The 13,875-nt window shown below is 36.1% G+C and overlaps 1 protein-coding gene across 1 annotated transcript in view; it reads left to right on the forward strand.

The window, feature by feature from the left end:
- HAPLN1 (hyaluronan and proteoglycan link protein 1) overlaps positions 1-13,480 on the forward strand; it is a 34,790-nt gene extending 21,310 nt beyond the window's left edge. Inside the window, exons 3-4 of the mRNA XM_044657668.1 lie at positions 8,988-9,290; positions 13,191-13,480. Coding sequence (XP_044513603.1) covers positions 8,988-9,290; positions 13,191-13,480 — 593 coding nt within the window. The remainder of the gene's footprint in view (positions 1-8,987; positions 9,291-13,190) is intronic.
- The last annotated feature ends 395 nt before the right edge of the window (positions 13,481-13,875 follow it).

Consider the following 13,875-nt stretch of genomic DNA (forward strand, 5'->3'; position numbering starts at 1 on the left):
AGTTTTTGTTTTTAAATAATGAACTCCTGTCTTCCCATGCCTCCCCTATCTTGAATTTGTGATCCATTTGTGGTCAGTTTCTTCAACAGAAGTCCATATTTTTACATTTGTCCCATCAAGATTTATTAGTTTAACAGTTTCAGACCAATTTGGGGGCCAGTTAAGTTATTTTTTGGATCTTTACTGTCATCTTTTGTTGTTCAGTGGTTTCACTTGTGTCCAACTATTTGATATTCTATTTGAGATTTTCTTGGCAAAGATACTGAAGCAGCTTGCCATTTCCTTCTCCAGTTCCTTTTACAGAAGAGGAAACTGAGGTAAAAGAAGTTAAGTGAGTTTCCTAGGTCACAGAATTGTTAAGTGTTTGAGGCTGCACTCTAACTCATGAGATAGGTCTTCTTGATTCCAAACCCAATGCTTTATTCACTGTGCCATACAGCTGCCCAACTCTATCATCTGGTCTTAGTTTTCCTCCCTAGTTATGTGTCATCTGAGTAAAACAAGTAATACAAGGCAATCTAACCTAGTGAATAGTGACCTGATCAGTTCAGGAAGAAAAGATGTAGGCCCTTCCTCTGACATACACCCTGGCTATGTGACCCTGTGCAAGTCACTATATACCTCAGTCCCCTAATAAGACAGTGGCATTTTGCATTATTCCTCAATCTGTGTTTCCTTCCTTAAGGAAATTACAGGTCTAGTTCTCTAATTTGGCCCCTTCATACCCACCAAAAAATATTGTCTTAATTTCACAGCTCCTGATTACAATTCACCTTCTATTTTCCTTGTTTTCAACTTTCTTTTATTCTCATATACTGAGAAATTCCCCTTTATAGTCACTCAGATATAACCCCATTTTTGGCATTTGAGAGATGAGAGAAGGGAATAATAGTTGGCTTAGGAGAATTTTATGAAAGTGAAAAACCATTCACTTATTCATTCATCTATTCAGGTATTTATCAAATACCTACTATGTGCCCATCATTGTGATGAGTACTGAGAAGGACGCAAAACCTTCAGAAAGTGACTGTATCCCCTTAAAGAGCTTAGGGATAGTTAGGAGATAAGATTAATGAAGTGAAAACCTGAAAGTACATAGTGAACAATAATTAAAATGTTTTTAATTGTATAGAACAGAGAATTATTGCTGAAAGATTTCAGAAAAGGAAAGGGGTCAATTGTGGGCCAGAGTGATAAAAAAAGGCTTTATGGAAGAGATGGATCTTGGGTTAGGCCCTAAAGGATGGATAAGATTCAAGTAAGTAAAATGGAAATGACAGGGAAGATTTTCCAACAGGGAAAAAACAACATGAACAGTCTCAGGGTTGTCTTCCAGGGAAAGTAAGGACATTTCTCTGACATTAGCAGAAGATTCATACCACAGAGTAATGGCATCCAAATTTAAAAGATTGGGGAGAGGGAACAAGCATTTATTCAGCACCTACTATCTGCCAGACACTGTGTTAAGCTCCTTACAAATATCCTACTTGACCTTCACAATAACACTGTGAGGAAGGCGCTATTATTATCCCCATTTTACAGTTGAGGAAATGGAGACATATGATTAAGTGACTTGCCCATGATCACATAGCTAGTTATGTATCTGAAGCCAAATTTGAACTCATGTATTACTGAATCCAGGCTTAGCATTCTATTCACTGTGTCATTTTTCTGACTCTAAACAATCAAATTTAATTTTCTGTAAGCCTGAAAGCCGAGATAAGGAGTACTGGATTCTATCAACATTAGTAAGTCACTAGAGGTTTCAGATAACATCCTGGGATTGTCATACAGAATAACCTAGAAAAGGACACCATTAAAATGTTTGACTCTCTCTTGCTAATTCTGATATTTATAGAGTACTTTAAGCTATGCAAAAGACCTATGTCATTTCATTTGATCCTCACAATGATTCCATAAGGTAAATACTATAGATATTATCACCATTTGGAAAAGAGGAAATTGTTCCAAAGAGAGATTAAGTGAGGAATAAAACCACTATACTACTCATAAACACTCATTTCTTATTTCTTACCAATACTCAGCCCAGCATCAAGCACCTTCCTTAACTATGTCATGATATGACAGTCTTCAGTTCACATTCAGGCAAGGCACACTGGTTTTCCCTCTCACAGGACAAACATAAATATGTCACTATATAATGCACCTGTCTTCATTTAATGCCAGATATTAGCATTACTAAGACGTCTCACCACTGCTATGACAGAATGGAAAAGTCTTAAATCCATAATTGTCTAAATTATTCCATTAGATTATATGGGAACTACTCTTAAGAGATGACCACCTATGGCAGCTTACTATTTCCTAGGGGTATTCCTTTGTTAATGCATAGACATATCTTTCAGCTATCTTCACCTCTTTCCAAATCCCTCAGCTGAATAGAAAAAAATGAGAGGTGTTTATATTAGACTGAGAGATTTAGAAACTAATAGAAATAAAGATAGCTAGAGTAGAGAGAAAGTGGTGATAGAAGAATTCCAGAAAGGTATTTAGCAGTGATGGCAAACCTATGGCACAGGTGCCAAAGGTGGCACACAGAGTGCTCTCTGTGTGCGTTTGACTGCCCTCCCCATCCCAGAGTTTGTTACTAGAAAGGCAGAGGGACTCGGGCAGAGCTGCTTCCCTCCCCATCTCCACCATGTCTGATGACATTTTCCCCATCCCCTGCCCCTCTGCCCAGTAGCCTGATGTAAGTGTACAGGGGGTAAGGTAGGTGGCTCACAGATGGCAGAGCTGGAGGGGAACAGAGTGCTCCAGCAACTCTCCTCCTCCCTACACTCACTGAGGACATTCCTAACTTTACCTGCTCCTCCATCCAGCAGCAGCCCAATGAGAGTGCTTCCTCCCTCCCCTGTGTGGGGTAAGGGGGGGCAGGACACACCTAGCACTTGGTGTAGGGGGAGGGCAGGTCTCTGCAGGGGGGGGTGGACAGCACAGCACTCAGTCTGGGGGTTGGGGGTAGAGGCAGGGCCTGGCACCTTCTCTAAAAGGTTTGCCATCACTGGTATATGGGAAGTAAGTTTCCACAATTGTGGCTTCCACCAAATGTTTACACTCTATATTTCCTCCAGCTACTTCCAATTGCATCAATCTTTCAACATAGTTATTTAAAAGTTGCTATGTATTTAGCACCATGATAAATATTTAAGGGTATAAAATTACAGGTAGGAGTCCTATTCTCAAGAGAATTATAAACTCTTTTTTTTCTCTTTACCTTTCTTGGATCAATAAGATCCACGGAATCTGTATATACATTAGAGCCCTCCACATGTCTATTTGTTAGAGTTTACCAAATAGTCAGGTTTAAGTTCCAGGTAGTGAGGTTGAAATTTACCATGAGTAGCAAATTGATTTTTTATTTACCTGTAGAACATATTGAGCTGTTTAAGATCATAACTGAACAAATACTCTCCCTCTCCTTCCCTATCTCTACACCAAAAATAAAAAGGCATAAAATGGGTTAAAAACACATAATTCTGATATTGTCATAGTTAACTGAAGTTCTTAGCCTTTTTTGTGTCAGGAATTTGAGAGTGTGTTGGAGTCAGTCTGAACTAACTCATTAAAGCCAATTGTTAAATTTTCAGTGTGAGCATTTATTTCTCAGAAGTCAGAAAACACAAACGAATCAGGACTTGAATTATTGTTTTGTTAATTTCTATACTTAAGAAAGGGATGGAGAAAATGTTAATGATGCAGATTAAAATTTTAAAATGTGTTATGAACAGAGGCGTTTTTCCCCCAAAGGGCTGATTGTTAAACATTTATCAGCACATTGCTGTAAAGAGTTCTTTTGGCAGTATAGTAAAATATGTAGCCCCTTCTCAGAAAAATATTTTATTTTATTTTTATTTTTATTTAGAATATTTTCCCACAGTTACATGATTCATAATCACCCCTCCTCTGCTCTTTCCTCTCCCCCCTCAAAGCTGACAAGCAGTTCCACTGGGTTATACATGCATCATTCTTCAAAACATATTTCCATGTTATTCATATTTGCAGTAGAGTGATCTTTTAATATCAAAACCCTAATCAGATCCCTTTTGCATGCACTATGTGATCGAGCATTTATTTTTCTAATGCATTTCAGAAAAATATTTTAAATGCATTAAATAAAATATGTAGTATTTTAAAAGACATCAATTATGTTGAAATATAATTATAAAAAATTTAAACAAGTTCATGGACCCAATGTTGAAAACTCCTCCTCCAACATTTTCTATGATGCAGCAGAAACTTAGTCTCTTGTAGTCATGCACACCAATTCCTCAATTAATTTAGATAGTTTAGTGAAATGCTTTTGATTATATTTTGACCTTTATGAAGAGTGAAAAAGTGAGTCAGATGCTGTTTGGGAAAGTAGCATACACCCTTCTTTCCCATGCCTAAAAGTCTGTCTTTTCTGTTCCCCCTTTTTTCTCTCCCTTATTTCCCGCTGAAAGAAACTATCAATGCCCCAATATAGCTATAGGTAATTTCAAGATTTTCCTCCAGAAAGTTTCTGCATAGATAGTGGTAGATGCTGACATCAAAGAAAGTAAACTGGCTAAGAATCAAAATTATGTAATTCGAGGAATGCCCCTGTCAGTAAGGAACAGCTGATCCCTACAATGTGTGTACCAAATGTGTATCGGCCAGTGAAACTGGTGGCTTAAGACAAAGAAATTGACCCTTGCTTTGCTGAAAATGCTTCCTTTCATCATAATCATCAAGTAGAAATTGAACTCTCCTTGATAGATTCATTAAATAATCACAATGATGAAATGTCCTAGGTTTAAAAAAATCTCTAAATCCATAATTCATATTCTCCTTTAAACCTTTCATGAATTCATCACATGACATTGTGTTTTTAAAACTGAAGAGAAAATGGAGTAAACCAAATTTGACACCACAGGAGTCATATTTCAGTATCATTTGAATAAGGCTAATCAAATCAAATTTTTCTTCATTTTTCCTTTCACACATTTGACAATTAATTTCCTACTTTGTAGGGAGCATGGTACAAGTCACTGGGGGAGACAGAAAAATAAGAGAGTTCCTGCCTTAAGGCATTTATAATCTAGCAGGGGAGATGAGGCAGGTTCAAAAATGATTATAATACAAAAAAGGAATATGTACATAGGTGTGTAAACAAGGAATTATTTTTTTTTAATTTTTAAGGTGAATATTGAGTACCACCCAATTTTTATTCATTAAAGTAATAGAAACAACTAATCTCTAATTTAAATTGATAATAACTAAATGTTTAAAAATACACATTTTTAAATGAGGCACAAAAGATAAGAATTATTTTCAGAGGCATTAATTTGTGTTTAGACATAGCTGGTAGAGCCGGTATACATTCCCATGAATAGGAAAAGTATGCTGATAGTGCTAGGAGGACTCATAGGAAGATTACTTTTCTGACTTTGGCAATCAGACAAAACTGCTTGACAATGAGAAGACTGAAACAAAGTCCTTACATCATTAATTTACCCATTAAAGAATGGATAAGATACAAAGGATTATGATGGCATGGGAGGAGAGTCAGGCCCAGAGGATGGCATGAGCAAAGGTATAATGTTTTAGTTTTATTTGACCTACATCAGTAGTAAGTGACCAGGAAATTTTCCTCAGAGAATCTAAGCTGGATTCTCTTTTCCAGCCATTATAAAAGCCTTTCTTTAAATTAATATTGCATCCATTCTCTCATATTATCATTCCTGGGCCTGGGGAAAAGTAAGATTTGGGCTAAACAGTACCTTTCCTGTCCTGTCCAAGCTTTTCTGAGATGTTCTTTTACATTGTTTGAGGTCAAGAATCTTTCTATATAAACTGAGCTTTTTTTTCTGTTTGCATCAGATAAGATTCCAAAAGTTGAGAGGAGAAACAGGGGTTGGGGGATAGTGTCAGAAGAGTAATGCTGCTAAGGGATAGCAAAAAAGTCATCTAAAGAACTGCCATTTTGGATAACTGAATGCTGGAGTTGAGTCAAAATTAGACTGAACAATCTTCCATCTTTTTCTCTGCTGCACCCCACTAGGGGTCAGAGAGAACCAGGAGAACCTTTTTCTTTTTCTCTTGGCTTTAATTCAGCTTTCAGATTGCATGTCCAAGAAGCGAGGGTGAGATCAGGAAGAAATCTTGGATCTGGGCCCACTGGATGAAGCTGCCAACTAGGCTGCCCTAGAGGGACTTATGTGTCTTTCTGGCCTCTAAGAAGAGGCCTTGGTCAGTGCTATTAAGAGTTCTTTCATATTCTTCCAGGATCCACTCATTAAAAAATATATATATATATATATATATGTATATATATATATGTATACACAAACACACATATATATTTAATTTTTATTTTTTACTAGTTATGCCTTTAGGAAGTCTGCATTTCTCTTTAAAAGTATGAGTTTTCTTATAAAATAGCATATGTGATATACTAACAAAATAATATGACAACAGAATTAAGTAGACCATATGTTCAAGACCATGTTCAAAATTATTTTTGTCAGGGAGGTAAAGGCATAACCTACACTAAGTAAAAGTTGCAGAAGACCTTTCGTGCCTTTTTTCTTTCATTAACCTCTTGCACTTTATGATTTCCCAAATCTTCCTCCATCCTCTTCAACCTAAATCATATTCTCAAAAGACCTTTCCCTCAAGCAGGCAAGTGGAATATGGTACAGAAAAGTGGAAAGGATTCTGGCTCCGGAGAATCAGACCTGAGTTCAAATCCTGCTTCTAATATTTGCTACCTGTTCAACCTTGGGCAAATCATTAATCTTCCTCAGCCTGAGTTTATTCATCTATAAAAAATGGAGGCTTGAATTAGCTAGCCTACGAGGAACCATTTAATTCTAGATCTATGATCTATGCTGTCAACAGCTTAAGGTGATGACCCACATAGACATGATAAAATCATACCCATATCAATGAATAGTGACTTTCCAGACATCCATAATAGAAGAGACTGTAAGGAGAATGTTTCGAATGATTTTGAGGTGCCCAAGGATAGTCTCCCATAATACCCCTATACTCATAAGGTTGGTTCTAGTTAAAGACACTTAGTCAGTTCTGTGCTATAGAAATTTATGCTAATAATATAACTAAAATTCTATTCACCAACCTTTTATATTTGATCAAGAGCCTTTTGTATTTAAAGTAAAATGATTCATTCTAGTAGTTATTTAGAAAAAGAGTTGTATATAATGTATTTCTTTCACCTGGAAATAAGATGACAAGACTTCACTACCTCAAAATGGTTATCACTGTCACAAATCATTAAATCAGTAAATCACAAGTAAAAAGATTACATCCTCAAAACAACCATAATTATTTAAGAAAAGGAAATGAAAATATTTTTAGTGGCTTTTGAAAGCCATTACTCCTTCCAGCTCAAAATCAGGAGCCAAATTAGAGTCATAATATTCTGGTAAATGAAGAAAAGAAACTGCCCACTGAAATACTTTGTAAAATATCTCCTCCACTAGATCAATTGATCATCAGGTACTCAGTACCCATAGTATGCCAGGAGACCTTTAGGAAGCTATGGCAACTTTCTGCAATAATTTTTTAAAAGAAAAGAACATAGACCACTTTAGTGGTTATTTTAATGAGAACCCTCAAAGAGAATGGAAATATTAAAATATTGACTCCCATAGTAACGAAAGTCCATTCACTACTGGGGAAAAACAAACAAAAAATTAGAGGCTGTACATCAGATGTAATGTTCAAATTTAGATGCATACGATGTTGATATCTATATTTAGGCATGTGTATACTTCACTCTAACAAAATCCCATGTACAAAATATGAACCTTATTTTAAAAAGAAAGACAGGTCAGTGATGTTTATTCTTGTTATAGAAGAATTCGCTCCCATAGGGTCCCTTATACAGGAAGTTATTTCTTGTCTCCCCAAATTCTGCAAATGGCCCACCACTCTCAGTTTAAGATGTAATCATCAATGTGCATAGAGCTTGTGGGCACATATGCCTGAAATCTCTATGAGTGTGAGTCTTTAAAATAAAGAAAAGAAAAATGCAACACCACATAAACAATAAATAAAGGAAGTATATGTCCCTATGTGAACTCTTTAGCAAACTCCTTGATGTATAAAGCAGTCTGAAAAATGAAGTTTTTCTGAGAAGCTTTACCAAGAAGGGCATTATGAAATAAAGTTAGGTTCTTTCTCTGCAAAGGATCCTCTTACCCTCCTCCATCCCTGTTCTTTCAGGAATGAAACTGGGCATTGGCTTTTTTCCAGATATGCAGAGTGCTGAGGAGAGACCTTTCACAGGGTTAGTGAGTAATTAGTATGGGATAAACTTGGCAGGAATGTCTCCTTAAGTATAGTAAAAAGGAATTTTGAAATGAGTGATATGCAACTGAGTCATTTTATTTTTTATTTTAAAATTATGGATCAGAAATTTAGAACTGGAAGGGTCCAAAGAAATCGTCCAACCCAAACTCTTTATTTTGTAGAAGAATGGAGATCCAGCGAGTCATACAGGTCACGTAGGTAGAAAGTGGCAGAACCAAGTTCTTAACCCAGGACTCCAACTACAAATCTGTGGCCCTTTTGACTGCACCAAGAGAGATATCTCTTGAGTTCTAATTCTGCCTCTGTGAGCAATTGGTTGAGGAAACTTGGGCAAACTTGACCATCCTTCAAGTTGTCAGTTTCCTCATCTGAATAATGATGGATTGGACTACACACAGTCAAGTCATTTTCAGCAAGGGCTGTCTGGCTTTTGAGTTAAGCAGAAAGCCATTGACATAGAAATCAAATCACTGAAGATCTCTAAATAACCAACTCAGAGGTAATTGAGAGATGGAGCTGAAGGACTACTTGTCAAAAAAGAGGCCCTCATCAAATGACCATGGTTGATTGCTTGATCTGGTAGCTACTTAAAAATGTATATATTTTCATGCAAGCAAGAGGAGTGGTCCTCACAGGTAATAATGTTTTTTTCCTTCTTCTTTGGACAGGTGTGGTCTTCCCTTACTTTCCACGATTGGGACGCTACAATCTCAATTTCCATGAGGCTCGACAGGCTTGCCTGGACCAAGACTCTGTGATTGCCTCTTTTGACCAGCTCTATGATGCTTGGAGGGCAGGGCTGGACTGGTGTAATGCTGGCTGGCTCAGTGATGGATCCGTGCAGTATCCCATCACTAAACCTAGAGAACCCTGTGGAGGGAGAAACACAGTACCTGGTGTCAGGAATTACGGATTTTGGGATAAGGATAAAAGCAGATATGATGTCTTCTGTTTTACATCCAACTTCAATGGTAAGAACCAATACTCATAATACTTTTGTAATGCTTTAAGGTTTCCAAAGCACTTTAAAAACATTTCATTTTTTCTTCATAACACTGAGGATCCATTTTACAGATGAGGAAACCAAGATTGAGAGGTTAAGTGACTTGCCCAAAGTCACACAGGAATTAAGTGTATGATGTTGGATTTGATTTCAGGTCTCCTTGACTGCAGGGCTGCCACTTTACTTATCCACTGAGACACCTAGCTGCCTACTAATACTTTAACAATTATTATTACTGTAGAGAAGCAGTAGAGAGGTGTTGGAGATAAAATGGCAATCTGAGAGTGAGGAAAGTCTGAATTAATTTAAGTCCTACAGAGCACAAATCACATAGTTTGTCAGTGTCCTGGGCAGCTCTGAAACACTTAAATTGCAGAAAAGAGTTAACTTCAAACTTAAACTGACCAGCATCCATTTGTTGACTTTGAGGTTTATGGCAAATACTGAACTAGGTATTTCCTTTATAGAACCATAATTTAAAATACCAGTGTTTCTATACTAAGACAGTATGGTTCAGAAGATTTGGTTTGAATCACTTATTAGAATGGTATGAGAATTACTAGGTATAAAATAATATATTAATATTCATAAACCTGTACAATAAACCTTACAACCTTTTACATATTGAAAAAAGGGAAATATTTCTTCCTTTTGCTACAATCTCTTATTTTACATAGCTTGTCATTGAATTCACAAAAATGAAAACATTTTTCATTGGATAGGAAGAGAATTTTTGAAGAACAGCTCATTCTTCAAAATCTACTTGATTATACAAACTTATGTTTTCAGTGGGATTAAAATAATGTAAAATTGACCATTGAACCATATCTATCTCTTGGATACACTTCTTAAACCTTTTTGACATGTCAAGGCATAAGGTCATGTCATCTCCATTTGAGAACTTCTACAATTCTGGAACAATTTTGTTTCTCAGAAGGATATTAAAACATTTTGAGAATTCACCATTCAATAAAGAGTATGAGACTTCTAAACCCACTACTAATAACCAGCACCTAATTTATATTTAATCTAGTGAAAATTTCCAAATCTTACAGCCTGCCCTGGACTTTTGACAATGATTATTATGTAGCTTTGAATTAATAAATGAGCTTTATCATCAAAAATAATCTTTTCCCCATCTTTCATACTCCAGCCTTTGAATTATCTTGCCCACAATAAATATTTTTTCCTAGCAAAAAATAGTACCTATTTCTTTATTTTTACTTATATCTTACTATCCTTCTAACCTCAGGAAACCCGATCATAAATAAGAATTGGTAGCAATTCATCTAGATGCTAGGGCTCTTGAAAGTCTTTGCAACAACAATTTGTTAGTTCTCAGCATTGTTTTTTTTTCCTTTTGTTTACAACCAAATTTTCCTTTGTATTTTTGAGCAATGGATCTTATTTTATTGTAGGCTTGAATGATCCTTGAAACACGTGACTTCCCTACACTAATAACTTCTTCAATATCATGAATAGTCACTATTAATGTGCTCTTTGAAAGTCCCTGTTTTTGCACATTGTCTTGGAGTGATATTCATTCCTTACAGAGGAAAATAATATAACAAAAGAGAACAACGAAACACATGTTCTTGGCAAAAAATCTAGCACTCAACTGCCAAAGAACTAAATGTGGGAAAACCGGCTCAATCTGCTTTCATCTTGTCATGGTCAAATGTACTGAGTCAGCTCAGCACCACAACCCCCTGACATTATTGTCATAAAATACTAAAATAAAATCATTGCTTATTCCAAGTTATTTGGACACTACTGTACCTGTGATCTTTGGACCTTGGTTTTCTCATTTATAGTGTGAACAGGATAAGAATAAATGACATTTAATACTTCTTTTAGCAACAAGGTTATAATCAATTCAATTCAGTAAACATTTAATTAAATTTCTGCAGTAATGGCAGCTAAGTGCTATGGTAGATAGAACACCATGCCTAGAATCAGGAAGATCTGAGTTCAAATCCAAAATCAGATACTTATAAGCTATGTGACCCTGGGCAAGTCACTTCAATTTACTTCAATTCCTCATCTGTAAGTTGGAGTCACACTGGAGAGGAAAATGGTAAACTGCTCCAGTATGTTTGCCAAGAAAACGTCATGATCAAAGACCTTAGGGTCACATAGAATTGTACACTATGGAACAATAGTGTTCCAGATACTATACTAAGTAGTGAGGATATAAATAAGCAAAAGAGACAGTCCCTGCCGTCAAGGAACTTACAAGCTAATGGATTCTAGGTTAAGGTTAATTTTGAAAAGTATAAAATCTATTCCTTTCCTAACATAAGGAAAGTTAAAGGGGAAACTTCTCTTGAAATGATCAGTATATAATTCAGCCAAAGTTACACATTTTTTACTATTTCTACACTTCAGCTTGTAACACAGACAAAAAATAATGGTTGAGTCAGTGTCATCAAAATGCTAGCTAGTATTAGATGTGTACAAACTTCAACTCTTTTTAGCTGAGTGATCATAGGCAAATTATTTTTGTCATCAATAAAATCATATTGATAATATTTACCTTTCTCATGAGGTCAACACAAGTAAAGGGCCTTGTAAAACTTAAACTGCTATTGAAATGTGAGGCATCATTCCTATATTTCACAGGCTCCATTTTAGTTTCATTATTTGTATTCCTTTTCATTTAAGTCATCGAAAAGGTAAGGGGAGGGAAAGAAATAACAAAGTTCAGATGATTCAACAAATTCAATAAGTCCATACTTATTGAACACCTGTGATACATAAGACACTCTACTAGTGATGGAAACCATTCTTCTAATTATTATTTATGCATTCTACAAGCATCTATTAAAATTCTGTCAATCATCAATACATGCTCTGCTTCACCCCCAAAATCATTCCATTGTAGCTTCAAAGTAGAAACATCTATTTAAATCAACTCACACTTAAATCATTTAGGTGTTGGAATAAAATTCACAAAGTTTAAGTCCTTTTGTCTTCTGACTCAAGCCAAACATATTAAAAACCATTTTGTCTGTGCTTAAGCTCATCATATTTTATTCATGGGAAGAATCTTGGAAATTTAACATTCTGCAGTAAATAGATCATAGAATCCTTGTTATTAAAAAAGAAAAAAAAGAAGTGGTAATTAGGTATCAGGGTTTCTTAAAAGACTACAAATGAATTGAAAAAAAGAAGAATAAATGAAATTCAGGCATTTTACTGTGAATAAAATGATTCGGCATTTACATTCTGAGCACTTGTTATTGGTTGCAAGTTAACTTCCTGTATTTTTGTATTTTCTTTAACAGTTCCTTTAAATCTTTATTTCTACACTGTATTCATAGGATGAGAATAACCTCTTTTTGATACCTGTAATGAAAAGACCTGGAGAGCTTTTGATTTTTTTTCAATGAACTTTTATGGGAAGAATGTGTTTGATCCTTTTTCATATTTAAATTTTGCCTCCTGGAAAGTTGTGCTGAAGTTCAGTCTTGCTATAGCTTCAAATTTAAATAGATCTCAAACTTAGCATGTACCACAGCGTCTCCAGTGCCCAATAATGGTTCTTTTAGTCACTAATTAACTAGCTGAAACTTCATCTGTCATTTCCATTTTCTCTTAAAAGGGCACATCTGAACACACATTTGGCAGGACAGGAGAAAAGAAACTTATTAATGGAAAGCAACCTGGAGGTGGGGCGAGGGGGAGCTACTACAATTAGTTAGCTATTCATCGTTCCAGAGGATCCCAGCCAATACTGTTTCCCTTTTCTCCTTCATTAAGAAAGGCTCCCATTTCTTGGCTTAACTCCTCAGTTTATAACCTGAGACATCTTGGTCGCTGTCCAGCATGGGACCATCTCACATCGATTTCCTTCCTTCTCCCATAGGTCGCTTTTACTACTTAATCCATCCAACCAAGCTGACCTATGACGAAGCGGTGCAGGCTTGTCTCAATGATGGTGCTCAGATTGCGAAAGTGGGCCAGATGTTTGCCGCCTGGAAACTCCTGGGCTATGACCGATGTGATGCAGGCTGGCTGGCTGACGGCAGCGTCCGTTACCCCATCTCGCGGCCAAGGAGACGCTGCAGCCCCACCGAGGCAGCCGTGCGCTTCGCGGGCTTCCCAGATAAAAAGCACAAGCTCTATGGTGTCTACTGCTTCCGAGCATACAACTGAGTGTACCCTCGAACGCCACCATTTTAAAGTCATTCAGAACATGTGAAAGATTTCTTTTCAATATGAACTCATGCAATTTACCAAAACTGTGATAACCCTTTTTTACTTACTGTAAAAAAAATCATTTTCATAAAAAATCCAATACATTAATTTGTTTTTGTAAAACTATCATTCAATATATATTATAAATTAATATAATTTTAATGGAAGCTCTATATAAAGAAGCTTTAGAGCCAAACTGTTTAAGCTACATCATCCCAACCAAATATGCTTTCAGGAATGGGGCATGCAATAGCTTGAGGATTGCTAGGACTAACTAAATTAAGGGATTGTAAGGCTACTCAAAGCAGCAGCTTACACAAGCACAAATTTTCCACCTTTATACGATTTTGAAA

Source organism: Gracilinanus agilis, chromosome 1 (genome assembly GCF_016433145.1).
Source record: "Gracilinanus agilis isolate LMUSP501 chromosome 1, AgileGrace, whole genome shotgun sequence".
NCBI lineage: Eukaryota > Metazoa > Chordata > Mammalia > Didelphimorphia > Didelphidae > Gracilinanus > Gracilinanus agilis.